Genomic DNA, 19,934 nt, shown 5'->3' with positions numbered 1-19,934 from the left:
GTTTCTGCTATATGCACCATGGAAAAGCTATCCCCCAGGGGATCAGATCCCATTCCACCAGGGCTGCATCTACTTCTACAGCCTTTCTCAGAAGTGTTCCTACCGGGGACCTTCTAGAAGCTGCTACCTGGAGCTCAGATCATACGTTCACCAAACATTACCATTTACCACTTTTCTCTAAATCCAGAGCTGGTTTTGCCACTGCTGTCCTGCAGGGCCTTATAGCTGGTCCTAATGCTGTACAATTCCCTCCTCCCAAACATAGCTTTGCGAATCTACCCAAATGTAATGACTGCAACAGTGAAACATGAAGAACATAGAACAGTTGTGTACACTTAACATAAATGTAGATGTTTGAGTGTATTCACTGTTGCAGTCCTGGTAACCCTCCATCCAGCCCCCTGACTTCTCTTGACTCTACCTTTCCTTTTTGTTGGGTATATTTATTTTTTCTGGTGTATTTGCTTTTTGATGGGGATGTGTACCGTACCATACCATATAATTGCTTCCTATTGTGGGGGCACCTGACATCTGGGGCAAGAAAAACTGATGTAATGGCGTCAGCTGCAATTTTTATACCCCTGACGACCTGACGTCATGGAAGAAGAGACAGCATCCGATGCAGAAATCCGAAGACTCTGGTATTCAAGCCGGCTTAGGGCTACCTGCAGGCAGATAACCCAAATGTGATGACTGCAACAGTGAATACACTTGAACATCTACATTTATGGTAAGTGTACACAATTGTACTGTCTGTGCATGCAGACGTCAGATTTAAGGCCCCCTGGTTTATGGCCCTACGTGTGACATCCCATGCAGCTACAACAGCCAAGCTAAAGCTTTTGTATAGGAGCCGATGTACGGGTCGTTTGAGGTGGGAAATCCCACGAGAGTACTGCAACATGGAAGGAGAAGGACATCTGAAAGTGGCGGCCTGTCTTTGAGAATGCTAATCTCCTCCCACTACTCTGTCAAATACATAAACCATACATTGGGATTTCACTCCCTTACTAGTTCAAAGAATCTGCAAAAAAAAAAAAAGAACATTTACTACTGCTACTATAATTCTATTTAAACTTCACTAATTCTAATTAGATCAGCTAACTGACTTTCATCAACTGTGACCACATCTTTTCAATTTATTTCTAACCTTCTGGAACTTAACTCCAAAGTGAAATGCACAATATATAAAAGAAACATCTTGTCTGCCTAGATGAGCATACCAAGTAGTGCTGTGTGCACTTTTGTCCAGAATAGTGTACTGCAGGATCCTTTTTAGTGGGCTGTCTGCAAGAGAGAGTTATGTTAACTGCAGCTGGTGAATACCGGTGGGGGGTGGTCCCATGAATGATGCATGTCTTTTCTTCTCCCCTTCACTTTGCTTACTGTCTCCTTTTGTGATGTAGAATCACATACAGGGTGGCAGTAGATGCATACATTGCTCATTTATGACCATGTTCATGCCTCACTTAAGTCCAGCCTTGTCACCGAAATAGAAGCATCTTCTCTGTGAGCAATAATGTCAGATTTCAGGCTTTTATTGCTAAAGGTTCAGATGGTGATGTCTTGGGGATTTTTGCTCATTGCATGATACAGAGATCTTGACTTAGCATGGGTGTATGTAGCCATGCAAACACTGCTCTTGGGTCTTTTCTGTATTTTCAAGTGCTTTGTTTTCAAATGCTGTGCTGTTTTTGTTAGCTCTTATGCGTGCTAACCACAAAACAGTTGGAAATTCATTAGAAAAATATAATTATATTTTTAATTAAGACTGTGGGAGTTCTGCTTGTTAATAGAGGTCCTTTGCCTAATTTCCTAAGTTTCTGAGATCAAATTGCAGCTTCTTAAATTTTTTGTAGACTGTCTGCCCTCTTATGTGCCAGCAAGTACACCTCCCCTGTATTATTTGTGCCTGTTCTCCTCATAATTGGTATCGCCAGTATTGAGGTGAAAGAAATTTGGAGGGGTCATCATCCAGGCACCTGTGAGGGTTCTTTGTCACCTCACTGACATTCTGACAATAAGGTCTTATTTTGTGTATACCCTAACCTCTCCTTTAAGTGGAGAGAGCATACAGCCTGTGTCACCATGTCAAAATTGTTCCTTCCTAGTGTAAGTGCCCTGTACACCCACAATGAAGATGACCACACGTGACATGGAGGCTAAGTGTCTACCTTGGGAACAGGCTATTGCATTCCTGTCCTTTGTCTCAGAGTGCATCTCATTTGATGGTTTTGGTCTTCCCCCTCTCCCTAGGACTGGTACACTGGTTCTCCCATGCCAGCTTCAACAGAAGCTTGACGCACTGATCAAACCCAGAATACCTGGGTCATAGGCAGAACTTTATCACTCTTTTTAAGTCCCTTAATTTGTCCGTTCAGCTCATTACAGCCTGTGGATAGGGTCATATAAAGAGAATGGGCCATTTTCAACTTCCTAGACATTTAGAATAATATTTTGTTCCTCTTAATCTGCTGCAGTAGTGGTTAGAAAGCAAGACCCTTGAGGATTGGGCAACAAGGTCATGTTTGTTATTTTTCTTTGGCCTTTACCTCCTCTGCCACATACAAAGTTGTACAGTTATGATATGTACTATATGGGAGACTACACACAAAATTCTGCTGTGGCACTTCACATTGTTTCAGAAAACCTGCCTTGTTCTTTTCCTGACTTCTGCAAGGAGGAGGAGGAAGCAGTGTAGAGGGCTCACTGATATGAAAATATGATGAGCTTTACAGCCTCATTCTTTCTCTGCTGTCTGCCCACATCTATTTCTGAAATTGAATAGCTAGCCTTACAGTTTATTGTATTGATTTTGAAGCACAAGTTGACTTTTAAATTATAACTTTAAATGTTTTTGAAAGTCTTTATCCTCAGACATTATTCCTATTTTTAATTCTTTGATTTTGGAGAATGAAAGCTTTTTAAATGTGTAGAAAAAAAAAAAAACGAGTCAGTGAAAAAAAAAAACATTTCTTTCTTAGCATTGTCCCTCAGAAATGTGTATTATGCAGATTGGTGATTCTTTTTGTGTCTGCTGTTCCTGGAAGTTCCTTCAGAAAAAACAAATCTACATGGTATGCCATTGTCAGATCCTAAAATGGTGACTGAAACAGATTGCAAGTCTCATGTCAACATTCATTTTTTTCTTTGTGTATGTTTAATGACTTGTATTATGAATTTTCCATTTCAGTTTCTATATAACACACACTTTGTTAATGTCTTTCCAATGCAGAACTATGAACAAACTGACGCTGCTGGAGAGATTAGATCTAGGAAGTAATGAGTTCTCAGAAGTGGTGAGTATAAACCAAGGGTGAAAGGCTTTCCTTCATCCTTAAATCTATTTTTAATCAAAAGCAGAAAATAAAAATCCGCTTTAGGGTTGTGTTGCGAAACAGATGTTGAGAGAGAGCTCTCTTTGCTCTGCATGGCTAATGTTAAAAGAGCACAGTGGCATTCTTAAACTGTTTTCAGTTAATGCGGAAGGGAAACTTGCAGTCATAAGCCTCAGTGCATCTGTTGTTTAGCTGAATACATTATGCAGTTGGGCATATTCTGTAGAAAGTGCTGATTTTGTTGTAATATTCTTTTCTTTTAAATTTGCATAAGCCAGAAGATGCATCACTGGTTGCTTTTAACACCTGACAACTTTTTTCCCACTTTGCTACACCTCAGCCGCTTACTTAAGTAACAGAAGTGCCTAAAAACAGGGGCATATCACTCAACTTTACATCATTTCCTCTTATATTTTTTTGTTTTTTCCTCATGAAATTTTACTTGCATTATATTTGCTATTTTATGACAAAACTTGAAGACTATTACAGCTGTACACTTTTTATTGTTCAGAAATCCATAGTAATACAAGTGCTGTTATTCTTGTAATTTTAGAACTGTTTATTTATTTATTTATTTATTTCCAGTTTGATAACCGGGGAAGTCCACTGGGCCCGAAAGCCCGTTTTCAGTCAAACAAGAATGAGGTGCATTGGGCACTATGCATAAGAAAAAGATATATTAGTGCAACTGTGAATGTTAGTAAAGTAGGAAAGGAAAGGAAATTATAGAGTTTGAATGCAAGAGCAGGGATGCATGGGAGAAATGAATAAGAAGCAAAGAAATTAAAGGAGAGGTGTCAGAAGAGGATAGAAAAAGAACAGATAACTAATGTTCAAATTGTGGTTGAGTAAAAGTCAAAAGATTTAAGGTGAGAGTAAGCATAGCACTTGAAGGAAAATAAAGGGTTTATTCAGGGAGGAAGGAGGAGATAATGAAGAGAACCAGGGGTGGGATGGAACTAGGATAAATAGAGATCTAGGTAGGAAGTATACAATTACATTCCAATTTTGGAAAAGGTGAGAATGAAGAAGAGATTTAAAGTGTTCATAGTTTGTAGTGGCTCTTAGAAGGGAAGAAGTGGAGTTCCATTTTTGCTGTGTTTGTAAACTGAAATAAGATTTTGGTGGCTAGATCTTAGGGGCCTTGGAGGATTGTATATGGTGTGGTATTAGATAATGCTGTTGATTAGGAGTTCTAGCCATTGAAGACTTACGGAGGCAGATGCAGTGGTGTGTAGAATTTATGTTTAGTTGAATATGATTATTAAATTTCAGGTGTTCATCAATAGTTACTAAATCAAGTTCCCGAGTTTGTCTTTACCCCTGATTCTACAGGGTGATAGAGATTGAGAGCTACGGCTGGGGTATTCTTAGTCTACATTTAATTGATTGGGGGATTTGAACCAAAATGGAGTAGGATATATTGACCTGTTTTGCATGCATTTGCTGTGTACTTGGAAGGAAAGCAGTTAAAGACAGTGTTACTGTACCTGTAATACATGATCCAAACATGAGTTATGTTGGCATTTATTCTTGGTGATGAAAAGTGTATACCCAAAGTGAAGCCAAAGGTGTAAACACACATTGACATAAATCACCATATAAGCCACATTGGTGTCATGTGTTGTGTAGATTGCTGTTTATGAAAAAATGTATGTAATATTTAGTGTACAAGAATATATTACCGCAGAGTAAAAAAAAAATAAAATGTTTTTTTTATTTGTAATGTGATTTCTTGTGTAGCTGTTTTCCTTTCTAAGCTCTGCATCTCTGAACTTTGGGTTATCAATGTTTTATTTCTGGAAGCTGAATTCTTAAGGACATAGTGAGGCTATACAGTCCATATATGTTTGTATGGGAGTATTACAGTTGAATTTCTTTCATTATATCTTGTTTTGCTCCTCTGATCATCACTGCCCCCCCATACACAAACACCAATTGGCCCATTCATCCTTCATCACCAGGGTGAGGGTTGGGCAGGAGAGGTCATCATTTGGGAAGGCATCAGGGGTGATTTGGCTATTGCCTTTTTCCTGTTTTTGTAGCTTGTGTCCCACATGCACTCAGGGAAGCAAGGCAGAGGTGCATGAGGTTGGTTGATCGAGGAGGCTATCCCTTCACTTCTGCAAGGGGGTGTTCCCTCCAGGTTGTTCCTTGAAGTGTTTTTTTTTTATTTTTTAACTTTACACTAGAGAAATCACACAGAATCTGTATTCAACAAGTGTGCTGAACCCTCTCTACAGCTCAAGGTTGCAGTCAGGGCTCCATCCCTCTCTGCCACAGAGCCAGGCATGTTTCATTACATCTTAATGTCTGTTTTTTCTACTTTATCTTGCTTAATGAAGGAAGGACCATTGTTGCATTACTCACTTAAGAGATGTCTCTTACAGTAGTAAAAGTGTTGCATCAAAGTGTTTTAACTGTCACTGTGATTTAATAAATTTTAGGTAGCACAAGTATCAGAATGCATGTATTAACATAAGAAAGTAGTGTTGTATAAAGATAGCTGCTGATGTGCATTATAGACAAAACAACAAGGTATTTGCTACCACCATCCTAAGATATTATTTCATATCTATGAAGTGATTATTTTTCTGCTGTCTTTTAACAGATGCAGGGTCTAAATATTCTGCTACAGAATAATTGAATCATCAGTTTGTCAAAAAGGGATGGGGACAGTTTATGCTGACCAAAAAATTCACATTTTCCCATTTGAAACTGCCTAGGAATAAAAGTGAAGCTGCTAAATCACAGTCCTTTTGTGTCTTAGTTAAAACTCACGTTTCTGTTTGTGCCGTTTTTGTCTGTTGTGCATTTGTTTTTCCTTCTGCATCTCATATTCATTTAACAGTTTGCTCATACTTAGTGCACCAGTAGTCATTTTCTCTTCTACTATTCTCAAAGGTGCTTACTAGGCTAACAGCCACAAGGGCCTTTTTAAGCCTAGCCATTCATCCCAAATCTGACAGTTCTGGTTCCCTTGATAAATCTAAGCAGGGGCTTGGGAGATGAAACATTTACAAGCAGGAGCCTGGGAGATGAACCATTTACAGGTTGTCTGTGTCCATTGGAAACAAGTGCCAAACCAGGGATGAATGTCCTGTTCCCCATCCAATTGTCTAAGTTGCACTTAAAATGGGTTAGGGAGGAACTCTGCTTCAGGTGGATGGGAAGCGTATTACATAGTCAAAGTAGTCTCTGGGATACATACCTATCTGTCCAGCAGGTCCTATTTATATCACAGACAAGGTTTAAGACTGTAGAACATATAATTCTGGTACTGTTTTTGTGGATATGCAGGAGGTCCTTCAGAGTGGGGTCTGATAATGCTCTGTATGCCAGGCATAGATCTTCCCTCAACAGCCTATAGGGGACCAAATACAGGGATAGGGACTTGAGGAGGTCTACACAGGACATGTTACTTATACCCTGTATTCTTTTAATAAGGAACCTGTGGACAGTTCCAATTGTTGTATATGCCTGGTTAGGTACATACCAAAGGGGGCATTGTACTCGATGATAGGTCTGATGAATGCCAAATACAGTTGAACAATGACTTCCTTGGACCTAACTGCCAAACACTTGTTTATAAGTTGCTGAACATAGAATAATTTTCTCACTACTGTAGACATGTGATGGTCAAAGGCTAGTTTACTGTCTATGTGTATCCCCAAGTCTGTTACTACTGGGTCAACTCTAAAGGGTATGTTGTTAATATGATAGTTACAAGGGGTGGATGACTTCCCAAAGGATACTCTTATGCATTTCTTGGCATTTAGTTTTAGTCCGTGGCTCTGACCCCAGTTTGTGTCGGCCCTTCCTGGAGAACATTTGTGTCCGTGTGGGATTCAATGACCGCTACTAATTTATAATCATCTGTAGATTTAGTCAGCCAGAGGCCACTGACATTGGCCTTGACTTCAGAGAAGTAAATGTCAGAAAGGAAAGGTCCCAGGACTGATCCCTGAGGGACTCCACTTGTGACTGGCCTCTTTTTAGAGGTTGACTCCTCAATTCTAACTTCCTGGGTCCTGACATATTTCTTTTTGCTTTATCCCTGTATGTATCTTATCTTTTTTTCTGTTCTGCACGTGCCTTACTTTGTGTTTGTTCCCACTACAGGAGTTTACTTCAGTAAGTACTCTGATGTTCTTTGGGCGAGACCAGGATTCACTGGATGCTTTACTGTACTGTCTTCTGAATAGTTTAAATAAAAAAATGTGTACATTTCTGTAATATTCCAAGCTGCCAGTGAAATGTATGAGCAACCAAATGTTCATGCTTTTCAAGTCAGGAGGATCGTGACAGAATCCTAACAGTAGTTTTAAATAGCCAGATATGAAGTAATCCTAACTATTAAGTTAACTGTTTTTGCATTGTTGGTGTTACATTGTGCATCAGTATTGAGATTTGGGAACAGAAGTATTTACACTGTAAATTTCTAGAAAAGTGCATAACTGTTAACTTTGTAACCATCTTGAGTTCAAAGGGTCTTCTCATTTGATTAAACTTTACAGCCCTAAGGGAATTTGTAAACCATAAGGTGCTCTCCTCATCCCAGGCCATTTGTGAAGAGGCTGATTTCATGAGTAGTGGTGTTTGCCGCTGTATGCTACCCTGTCTGGAATTCAAACAACCCCTTAGAGTCTGCTTTGGGAAAGGGGCAGAGTGGCTTAGTGTGACGTGATCACTTAACTGCTTGCTTCGATCTAGAAGCTTATGCTGTTACAGTTTATCTGGCTCTTCTGTTGAGTGCTTAATTATGTGTAATATCATTCAACTAAAAACTGCACATTCCGTACTTCACCTCCCAGGTGGATGACCTTCCCTGTGTGCCATCCTGCAATGGTATAACCTTGGCAGAGCTCTCTGCTCTAAAGATAAATTCCTTACTCAACAGTCTAAATCCCTGAATTCATCAAGAGGTGCAGTCTATTCGACTTATCAAGATATGGAATACCATACCTAGCCCATTTAGTGTAGTAGACAATAACCTTACTATTAAGGGAAACTTCCATGTTCACCTCCTGAATTATGGACTGTCAATGCTCAGTCCCAACTGGCTGATTACTATCCTACCTACAATTTCTGTTTACATATTCCTGTCATCACCATTGACTAGTCTACTCCAATTACATTTTTCTCTCTATTGAATTTTCAAGTTCACATCTTCCACAAATGCCTGTACCCATATCTGCCTTCATATTGATCAAAGCACTACTACTTTGGCACCATCATATATTGAAAATTGCTTTTGACATTTACTCACTGGTTTGCATTGTAATGTTGTAAGTCAGTGTGATATGTGAGCTGATGTCTTCATCATCTATTCCTGAATCGATGGGTCTTGGATCCAGCTTCAGCCACTTCATTAGAGTTTGGCTCCATAGCTCAAACTTCTTCCCTTAGTCATAATCCTCTCCTGAGCCTGGATTGCCTCAAATCTCATCTGCTACTTCGGCATTTAGATGTAGTCACCTCTAGCTCAAGTGGTCTTTGGTATTAGATAAATCACTTTTTCTTACTTCTCCGTAGTGAGTTACTGTTAGTCTAGTTCCATTCCTCCCTTTCTTTCTGTAGTAAATGGTAATATCTCTCTTGTGTGTGTGTGTGTGTGTGTGTGTGTGTGTATATATATATATATATATATATATATATATATATATATGTGTGTGTGTGTAAAATTGCAGAAAACTGAAAATGGCGGTTGAATGCCTATGACAATTTCACACAGTTCGCCTAATTCACACCCACCAGTCCAGAACAGTAAATTACATTGTGTTACCTTTTTGCAGGGGGGCTGTGCCTCCCACACCCCCTGCAGTTTAAATATACCAACTCTGAGATGTCACTATATTGATGAAAAGGGTAAACACCCATGGCATACCCACATCTGCACAAGAACTGCCCGTTGCTATATGTGCATGCAGCACCACGGGTCTTTTTTTAAAGTGGTACCACTTACATAAACTAAATACCTTATTTTTGTTTTTCTGACGTTCTGTATTTTTCCTTTTTGCTGATGTGCGGTTTCAGGTATCTCATCTCGGTAATGTCGGATTCAATTATATGGGTTTTTCTGCATTAGAAGTAGACCCATATATTTTTTTTTTGTTTTTGTTTTTTGTTAGACTAGCATGTTTGGTCTTGTTTGGGTCTTGTGTCCCTGCTAATTTTTCTACTACCTTAGGGTTGAGATTTATTGTCTTGGAGCAGGAAAGCTTAACACTGATTGTAACATTTGTGCAGGATTTAATCATCCACCTGTTTTGGCTCTAAGGTGAAGAAAACTTTGTCCAGGAGCAAACAGGTTGGGGAAGACATTGTCTGCTGTAGGCATGCATTTTTTTGTATTCCTCAGAGCACTGTTTTCTCCTCCAAAGAGGAAGAGAAAGATGTGGTTTCACAAGATGCAAGGGTTTTCCCAAGATTCGTATGGAGAGAGATCCCCCTGCAGAACTCTAATGGCAGACATTGCCCTCATGGCAAAGGTGGTCTTCAACACCAGGGTGACAGGGTCCTTTCTCTGAGGAGCCCTTCTGAAAGGTTGTCCAATTGCTGTACTCCACTGGCATTCGGGGGGGGGCACTTATCTCTGCAGTCAGAAGCCTAGATCGCCGTCACCAAAGACATTTGTATGCAGAGTATAATAAGAGGTTATTACATACCGTTTTCTGTTCAACCTCCCAGTCGCAATAAAAGGATTCCTGACATTTCACCCAGTCAGCGGAAAGCAGCAGTCATTAAGTAGAAAAACTGTTAGCAAAAAGAGTTATCCGTTTGAACCCCCAGACCGGCAAGCATCTGGAGCTGAGATTCTTTTTAGTGCCAAAGAAAAAAACAAGACCTAAGACCAGTTTTGGTTTTTAGCAGTTTGAATCAATTTGTCAAGTACTCATTGTGAATGTTCACAGTTCAGTCCATTTTGCTGTTGTTGCACAAGGATGATTTGCTTGTTCTACAGATCTCTAGGATGCTTGCTATCACATCAAAATAGACAGGAGCTCCAGGAGATATCTATGCTTCTAACTGGGAGTCCGTCACTGCCATTTCAGAGCACTGCCCTTTGGTTTTACCACAGCCCCCAGGGTGTTCACCAAGTGCATTACAGTGGTCCGAGTTCACTTGAGACTGCTAAGATTCTGGATGTTTCCTTGTTTCAGCAACTGGCTCTTGTCTGCTTCCACCAAGCCTCTACTGATTCAAGCCAGCGACTCCTTGCTCCAACGATGGCTTCAACTGGAAATCAAAGGGAACTATGTCAAGTCTCCGCTTTCTTCCATTCAAGTCCTGGAATGTATTCGTACTTGTCTGAATACGGTGGCACAGATTGTGAGCTTTACCACAGACAAGTTTGAACACATTACAGAGCCAAGCATCACGCATTCTCTCTTCTGTCTCCTCCATCCAGGGTTAGTTTTACAACTTCTTGGATCTATGGTGTCTTCCATAGTTCAGGTACCTTTAGCAAGGTTTCACATGAGGGTTCTGCAGTGGATGCTTGCGGTGCAATGGTCATTAGTGTTTTTCCCTCTGACCACACCTTCTGGGTTTACTAAAGTTTGCAGAAAACACATAGCTTGGTGGATTCACAGAGAAATTGTTTCTTAGGGTCACGCTTTTATCCCTCCTGCACCCAAAGACACAGTAACTGTGGACGCCTCCCACCTGGGTGCAGTGCTTAGGAAGGACAGTTCAAGGCATGTGGTCTCCATTGGAGGTCAGTCTTCACATCAGTATCCTGGAAATGAGAGAAGTACTATTAGTGTTGCAGATGTTTCAAGATGTTCTCCCTTCAGGAATTGTTGCTATTCAGATGGACAAGGGATCCCGATCCTACTCATGTCAAGAAGCAATGAGAATGTGGCAGTGGGAAATCTTTTCTGGCCACTTGCTGATATCAATGCTATTTCATGGAAGTCCAAGGTGCTAGCAGACAAACTGAGCAGGTCCATCTTACTGTATTATGAGTGGTCTCTCAGTCTGTTAGTGGTAGGATTTTTTGCCAATGGGGCCAACTTTACAGCGACCTCTTCAACCCTAGCAACAATTCCAAGTGCAGCAGGTACTTTGCCCTAATCCCTCCAAAGCAGAAGTCACTGAGAGACTCTGTGAATCACAATTGGCCCCCTGGTCTCATCTGTACCCCCCAGCCCACCCCTTTCATTCCCAGGTTTCTTCAAAAAGCATTTCAGCAGCAGAGTAAAGTAATCCTCATTGCACCATTCTGGCCTCGACAAATGTGGTTCCCCTTCCTGTGACCTCATCTTATACACTCTCCCTGGGTGTTGGATCCTTCTCAGTGCCTCTGTCACCCATCTGGAGTTACCTGACCTGGATATTCAGACCCTCAAGTTGACAGTATGGTTTCTACACCATCAGTGATGGCTAGACAGTCCAGGCTTTCTTCCCTGGTACATCATTTCCTTACATCCTCCTCGAATGATTCTACTAGGAAGATTTATAAGAGTAATGGAAAAGATTTTCCGTCTGGGCTCTACAGAGACAACTGGACCCATTTTCAGCACCTGTTCCAGCTATCCTCTTGCCTCCATTTTCAATACTGGCTCTAGTAATTCTATGATTAAGGTTCAACTTGCTGCCTTTTTAAATTTTCAGATAAGCAAAAAAAACATTCTTCCTTGACATCACTGAGATTATGTAAGGCCTTTCTCAAAGGTACTTTTTTACTTCCAGCTATTAACTATTTCCCTCCAGTACAGTTCTTTTGAGTGAGTACCTTTAACTTGCAGTGGGTGTGGCTTGAGCCTTTAAAAAATGAAGTTATCACCTAACAGTTGTAACAAATACTCCTTGACAGAGGTCAGATATCAGTACAGTTGTGTTTCCCATCATGTATGCTTCAAGATAAAATATTCTGATACTTTGTATGTAGCATGGTTTTGGAATTATTAATGCAAATATCAACAAGCAATATTTGACGCCTAGAGGTGCAGTAGGAGATAACTGCAGAAATGCTTGGAGGTACATTTGGCAGTAATGAGTTAAGAATCCTTCTCCCCCATGGGACTTAATAGTACTTCAGGCTTTAACATGGTCTCCCTTTGAGCCCTATGCCAAGGTAGACTTAAAATGTTGGTCTTAGAAAACCATTTTTATGGTTCACATTACATTGCTAGAAGAGTATCAGAACCAGACGCTCTTTTCTCAGCCACCATATCTGTTTTTTCGTTAGGGTAGGGTGTCCGTTCAAACTAACCCTTCTGTCCTACCTAAGGTGGCATTGAAAACTATTGCCCAGTCCATCAGTCTACCTGTTTTCTTTCTAAGCTTCCCAACAAGGGAGAATAAATGCATACTGCACCTGTTGGATGCTCACAAGCTGCTTAGATTCTGTTTCCATAGAACTAGAGAGTTCAGGAAATCAGACCAGTTTTTTGTATCCTTTTCCAAGGTTAAATTGGGCAAGATGGTATCAAAAGTAACTTTAGCCAGATGGCTCACTAATTACCTTTCTTTTGTTTATAAGGATAAAGGGCTGACTTTATCTAAACCTCCTGAGGTTCATTCCACTTGAACTGTGGCCACTTTGCCTGCCTTCTGGTTCCGGGCTTCTTTAGATATATGTGCAGTTTCCAATTGGCCCAGTGCTCACATCTTCAGTTCCAGGCATGGCTATGACTCCCTCGTTTCCTTTGGAATCAATAGGCCCCTGGGATCGTGCCTCCACTGTCAGATCTGGAGGGCTTGAGTCGACTCCTGTGTTTTATTCAGAGTCGTCCTTACCTCTTCGAACTACAATGGCTGGGGGTCTTTCCTCAGCTCCGGCTTTAGAGGTGGGTCTCTCAGGGTGTGGTGTAATCCCAGTTACGAGTTTATCTGTTTCAGTTCCAGGCTGCCATCCATCCTTAGGGGGGGCCTGCTTTTCAGGCTATGGAGAGGGCTTTGGTCACAGCAGGTTCCTAGGTGGCTCTTGTGTTACCGGAGTCTCATCCCATGACCCCTGCTTACTCGGAGCTTCCACCAACCTCTGTGCCCAGACACCCATCTCCAAGGATGTAAACAATTCCAACTGAGAATCACCCCTTTTCCGAGTCCTCTCCAGATATTCCTACTGAAGATCCCCCTTGGAAGAAGTTGTGTAAGAGGAAACACCTAGACTCCCCTGAAGAGTCCATCACCGAGGACACAGACTTTGATAATGGGGGGGGGTTCCCCTGGTCACCCTTGGAAGACTTCTCCTTTGGAGACACTTTAGAGATCCTTAAACAGAGGGGTAACTGAAAGCCCAAAGACCCTAGCTCTCAGGAGTCTGTGTATTTGCAAGCCATCGGAGCTCGCCCATCTACTTCCTGGGTGACTCCTCCCATTGGCCATCTCATTAGGTTGATCGCTCAGCGGGTTTGGAAAGCCCCTGGTTTATAGAACCGATTCCCCGGAGATGAGAGAAAATACTCTCCACTCCTTAGGACCACCAGCACTGGGCAAAAGGATTAGCAATAGATGTCATGGTGATGGTGGTGGCCACTAGAAAAATTAACTAGCTGTGGAAAGTTCCTCTGTTCATCACCTTAACCGGGGGTCTAGGGCAATGGACATACTTGAAAAGCGGGTTTATGCATTATTGACTTCCCCCCTAGGTCCTTAAATTTCATAGCACATTTCACTAGACTCCAGAGGGATCTGATCAAGGAACTGTTGGATATCCTAGCAGAAACTGTATCTGATGGGGTCCAAGAAAAAGTGTCCTCCCAGTTAGCTACCCTGGAGTCTTTCTAATTTGTCCCTGAGGCTCATTGCACATGTAGCTGAAGGGGCAACCAGGTCAGCCGGTTCAGTTGTTGCAATTAGATGACATGCTTGGATGTGCATGTGTGAGTTTGCGGAGCCATTCAAGTCTTCCTTCGTCAAAGCTCCTTTTGACGGAGCTTCTTTGTTTGGCCCCAAAGTCAAAGAAATTCTAGCCAGGTGTGAGAAAGATGGAAAGACCCTGTCTGCAGTGGGCATATATTTTTCTGCTCGTAAACAATCCTATTCTAGGAATCAGAGGAGTGGGAAGATGTGGTTCAAAAAGTCCCAGAGGCCTGTCCAGGACACACATGGTGGAGACTCCCCTCGGGCAGAGGGAGCACTCTAATGGAAGACACCATCCTAGATGCAGGAGTGGGCCTACAGTCAGGTTTCCAGAGATTCCTTCTCTGGCCAGCCTTACCAGCGCTCCTGAAAGGGGGCACAATTGCTTACCTTTTGAAGATGTCTGAGGAAGACTTTCTTTGTACCCAACAGCCTGGTGACAATAGCCACAGATGCCTGGGTGCTGAGAATTATTACCAGAGGTTACCTTATTCCCTTCACTCTTTTTCCAAGAACTCGAACAAGACTCCCAGATGTTCCCCCCAATCAGAGGAACCAAGCAGCCTTAGAAATGCAAAAACTGCTAGAAAAATAGTCTTCCAAGAAGTCCCACCAGACCAGAGAGGATCCGGATTTTACTTAAGGTGCTTTTTAGTACCAAAAAAAGATAGGGGACTGGAGACCAGTTCTGGATCTCAGCCGTCTAAACAAATTTATTCAGCAGTCCAAATTCCGGAGGGTCACGGTTAAGTCTGTTCTTCCCTTTCTAGAGGAAAATGATTGGATGTGCTCAATAGACCTTCAAGACGCATATTACCATGTAAAGATGGACAAACTCTTAAGAAGGTCTCTCCACTTTTGGCTAGGAGCCAGTCACATTCAGTTCAGAGTGCAGCCCTTTGGTCTCACCACAGCCCCAAGGGTGTTCAACAAGTGTATGGCAGCAGTAACAGCTCACTTGAGACTGCACAGACTCTGGGTGTTTCCATGTCTAGGCTGGCTCATCACTGCTTCCACCAGACCATCTACTGCTTCAGACAACAGAATTCACTCTACAGTTTTTCCTGCATCTTGGCATCACAGTCAGTCATACAAAGAGTTAGCTGACTCCCTCTCAGGATTTGGAATTCATAGGAGCTCCTCCAAACACCCTCTCATGTAGCCTCCCTTCCCCTTCACAGATTACAGAAGATAAAATCCCAGATACATTCTATTCTATGCACAAATAAAGTCTCAGGCTTACTGATGCTTCAGGCATTGGGGTTCATGGCAGCGACTATCACTTTGGTCCTGCTAGCAAGATTCCACATGAGGTTACTACAATAGCTCCTTTCGAATCAATGGTCTCTTCTAACCCATCCAGTGAACTACCCCATTTTTATCACGACTTAGTTTCTTTCTTGGAAAACGGTTTTCCTCATAGCTATAACTTGTGCAAGACAAGTGTTTGAATTGCAAGCCTCATGTTCAAAACCCCCTTACTTAATTTTCCATAAGGATAGAGTTATACTCTGAACCAATTCATCTTTTCTTCCGAAGGTTTTCTCAGAGTCCAACATTAATCAAGCCATAGACTTGCCTGTTTTCTTTCCCAATTTTTCCAGCAAAGTGAAATTTGCCTACATTTGTTGGATGTTCACAGACATTTCTACCTCAGCAGAACTAAAGAATTTAGGAAATCAGAACAATTGATCTGAAGTAGTTGACTTCATTTGGTCTTCGGTCTGTGGATCCAAACTGGATCCAACACGGCCGCATAACTAGCATTTGATCTGAGCTCCAAGCTCCTCCCCTTACCCATAATGTCCCGTCTCCTTCCTCCCTTCAGATCTCGTTTGCCACTGAAACAACTAGCGGCGTGGTCTGAGCTCTGAGTGTATTTTGGGTGAGTGAGTTAGTTTTTGGGTCTGTTTTTTCTATCTCTCTGTGCGATTTTTTTTCTTCTTTCTATCCAACCTTCCCAACCCGTGTTTGACGTCGGTTATATAAAAAAAAAAAAGTCATTGTTGTTACTCCCTTATCAGTTTCTCTTTCTAGCTTTCTTTGTGTCTGTGTCCAGGTGTGTGTGTGTGTGTGTGTGTGTGTGTGTGTGTGTGTGTGTGTGTGTGTGTGTGCGCGCGCGTGGCTGTGTTTCTTTACCATTTGGAAATATGTGTGATACCCCTAAACCAGGGTTTAGAATGCACAGTGTGGCCATAAGTTGTCCCCAGCCAGTGGCCACACTCTGTGCATAGCTTGCATGGGTGCTGCACACGTGCTTACCCCCTGTCCAATCTGTGTGGGATTCAACCTGTGGGCCCTTAAGGACAGCAAGGATAAGCTCATCATTAAGGGACTGCTTCCCTCCTCGGGGATGGCAGCCCCCTTCACCCCCTTCTTCAGCCACTACTTCTGCTTCTTCCCAGGCCTTTGGGACTCAAACTCCCACAAAGAGGTCCAGGAAGGAGAAAGACATCATAAAAAAGACAGGCCTAGGAAGCGGTCGCTGGACCGCTTGGCTCTGGTGGCGCCTCCACCTAAAGCTAAGCCTCCCACCAGACCGGGTACTCTCCAGCTCCACTGTCCCAGGTTTTCTCCTGAGCCGGAGGTGTCCCAGTCTTCTTTTTGGGCCTCCCCTCATCGGCTGTCCTGGCCGTTGTCGGTGGCTTCCCCCTCCTGTTCGATCTGGAACCTTAGCGAGGCAGAGATGGATAGGATGATGCAGAAGTTCATCCACACCCAAATGCAGATGGGAGTCTTGCCTGCCCCCTTTCCCTCCGGAGCGGGGAGCTCGCAGACCTTCTTCACTCCAATAACTCCTTCTCTGATCCAACCTTTGGTTTCGGAGACTTTGGATCCAAGGACTCTCAGGGTCAGGGGGGTCGACACTGATGGTACCTTATACCTCGACGCTGGCCATTGCCTTGAGTGTGTTAGATCTGACCAGATCGGATCCGAGCTCTGAGCCGTAGCCTTGGTGTTGGATCTGAGGGGTTGCTGTTGCTCCCAGTTTGTCGCAGCGCAGTCTTCCCCTCAGTATATTGGCTCCTTGAGTCTTTGCTCTGACTCCCCCATCGGGTCCGAAGGGGATGGCTCCTACTCCCATTTCACAGGCTGTCCGGCTCCCCATCGGCCTTTGATGTGGTTGAGAGGGTTCTCTCTAATTCTTTGAGGCCCTTAACTATCTCGTCCTCGGACTCCGCCCCGACTCCCTCTGTTTTGGGTATGGCCCCGACCATCCTGTCATCTCAGGGACAGCCTGTGCCTGATTTGCCACAGGAAGCTCCCCTGCGAGAGCAGCAAGAGGTTTGTGAGTTCCCCCAAGAGAGTCCCAGTGAGGCAGTTTCTCGCAAACGGACATGCAGAAGAAGACACCTGGACTCGTCTCTGGAGTCCCTAACCAAAGATAGTGACTTGGAGGAGGGGGGAAAGTCCCCCTCGATCACCCCTCCCCCCAAGGATGTCTCCTTTGGAGACATCATGGAACTCCTTCACCGGGTAGGGGATCCACCCAAAACCTGACCTCGGACGAATCAGTGTTCCTCGAGGCATTCGGCATGGGCCCATCTACTTCCTGGGTGTCCCCTCCCATGGATCTGCTTGTGGACCTGATAACTTCTCAGGCATGGAAGGAACTGGACACCGTGGAGCCCATCCCCAAGTGCCCCGATAAGGTGTTTAGTAATCCCCCACCAGATAGGACCTGTTGGATGTTATGGTGGTGGTAGCCGCCACGAAGAAGGAGCTCACATAGGAGAGCTCTATGGTCCGTCCTCCTGACTGGGAGTCGAAGACTATGGACCATCTAGGGAAGTGGGTGTATGCTTCAGCGACCTTTGCTATAAGGACGCTGAACTATGTGGCGCTTGTTATTCAGCTACAGTGAGATTTGATCAAGGAAGTCGCTGAGTCACTCCTGGAGCCCATGTCGGCAGAGGATAGTAAGATGCTCTCCATTCGGATGGCCACTCTCAAAGCAATAGTTAATATGTCCATGCGTCTTCTCTCCCATGCTACAGAGGGAGCTGCCAGGGTGGCCGGTTCTGGCGTTGCTATAAGGCGTCATGCCTGGTTCCGGCTTTACCAATTCTTGGAACCCTTCAAGGCATCATTCGCAAATGGCCCTTTTGATAGTTCATCCCGGTTTGGGAAGTCAGTTCGTGAGACCTTGGTCCAGAGTGAGAAGGACGGGAAGAACACTGTCTGTTGTCTGGGTCCACTTTTCTGCCCCTCAAAGATCCTTCTCTAGGAATCAGCAAAGGCGAAGATGATGTGGTTCCGGAAGTCTCAGTTCTCCGGGGACACTCAGGACTCATCTTCCCCCAGTGGTCGAGGGGTTATGATAGACGGCGTTCTAGAGACAGAAGGGGTCCGAGGAACTTCGTGTCTTAAGAACCATTCTTGGACAGACCCGCGCAACATCCCTGAAGGTCTGCCTGACTTCTCATCTCTGGAGGCAGTAAGGGGTCATCTGTCGCTACACCCAGCGACATGGGAGTCTGTAACTACAGATCGTTGGGTGTTGCAAATTATATCCAGAGGTTATTCCATTCTGTTCATCGAACTACCTCTCCCACCAAATCACCTCCCAGACAATTCCACCCATGCAAAGGGAGGAAGCTGTGCTAGAGATAGACAAGCTGTTAAGAAAGAGAGTCATTCAACCTGTCCCCTAGACCAGCATTTATTCCAGGTTCTTTTTAGTGCCAGAGAAAACAGGGGACCTAAGACCCATTCTGGATCTATCCACCGTGAACCTGTCAGTAGCCAAGGTGAAATTCAAGATGGTCACTCTTCAATCCATCCTGCCCAAACTGCAGGCCAAAGATTGGATGTGCTCGATCGACCTCTAGGATGCGTTCTATCATATCAAGATGGTTAGGGGCTCTGAGGTTTGTCTGCTTCTGGCTGGGGGTCAATCATCCCTTACCTGGATGATTGGCTCTTCACTGCCCCCACCAAGCATCTGCTCTGCCTCGCCAGGAATTATTTCTTCTTCTTAGGGAACAGACTGGGCATCACCATCATTCTCAGCAAGTCTTCACTGGTCCCTGTTCAGATCCTAGAATTAATTGGGGCTCAGTTGGATACTATCCAAATGAAAGTTTACCTCACCCCAGAGAGGGTACACAATCTAAAAGTACACATATTGTATATTCTCAAGGCCCAGTTTCCCACAGCAGTGACAGTTCTGAGGGCGGGATCCATGACTGCCACACTCAACCTATTACCCCTAGCATGACTCCATATGCGAATCCTTGAGTGGACGTTAGCCGTCCAATGGTCTCTATTACATATACCATTGTCCCATCCAATCCGTATCTCCTGGGTATGCTGGGACTCTTTTCGGTGGTGGATTCTTTCCCCGGACCTTGTCAGGGGACGCCCCTTTCTTGTGCCCTTTCCCAAAACCACAATGACCATGGACTCTGACAGTCTAAGGCACATGGTCCCCATCCGAGACCAGTTTGCATATCAACATCCTGGAGATGAGGTTGGTTCTTCTTGTTTTGCAGGCCCTTCATGCCCATCTTCCTTTAGGGACGATTGTGTTCGAGACAGACATGTCAGTAGTCTGGTATATCAACAAACGAGGAGGAACCAGATCTTACACCCTTTGTTGTGAAGCCATGAGTATGTGGGAATGGGCAATCTCCACCGGCTGTTTTCTGGTGGCTGCTCACATTCCGGGATGGTCCAACATTCTAGCGGACAGACTCAGCAGAACTATCCTGATGCTTTATGAGTGGTCTCTGAATCCTTCACTAGTGGAGCAGATCTTTCCAAAGTGGGGTCGTCCTT

The 19,934-nt window shown here is 43.6% G+C and overlaps 1 protein-coding gene across 2 annotated transcripts in view; it reads left to right on the top strand.

Moving 5' to 3' along the window:
• ERBIN (erbb2 interacting protein) overlaps nucleotides 1-19,934 on the top strand; it is a 3,184,408-nt gene that overhangs the window by 1,579,234 nt on the left and 1,585,240 nt on the right. For both annotated transcript variants that reach the window (XM_044063352.1, XM_044063353.1), the window contains exon 9: nucleotides 3,236-3,299. In XM_044063352.1, coding sequence (XP_043919287.1) covers nucleotides 3,236-3,299 — 64 coding nt within the window. The remainder of the gene's footprint in view (nucleotides 1-3,235; nucleotides 3,300-19,934) is intronic.

This window comes from Protopterus annectens, chromosome 2.part1, assembly GCF_019279795.1.
Source record: "Protopterus annectens isolate FY-2018-M chromosome 2.part1, PAN1.0, whole genome shotgun sequence".
NCBI lineage: Eukaryota > Metazoa > Chordata > Ceratodontiformes > Protopteridae > Protopterus > Protopterus annectens.
Note: the sequence above shows the minus strand (reverse complement) of the source record. Positions and strands in the feature narration are given on the sequence as shown.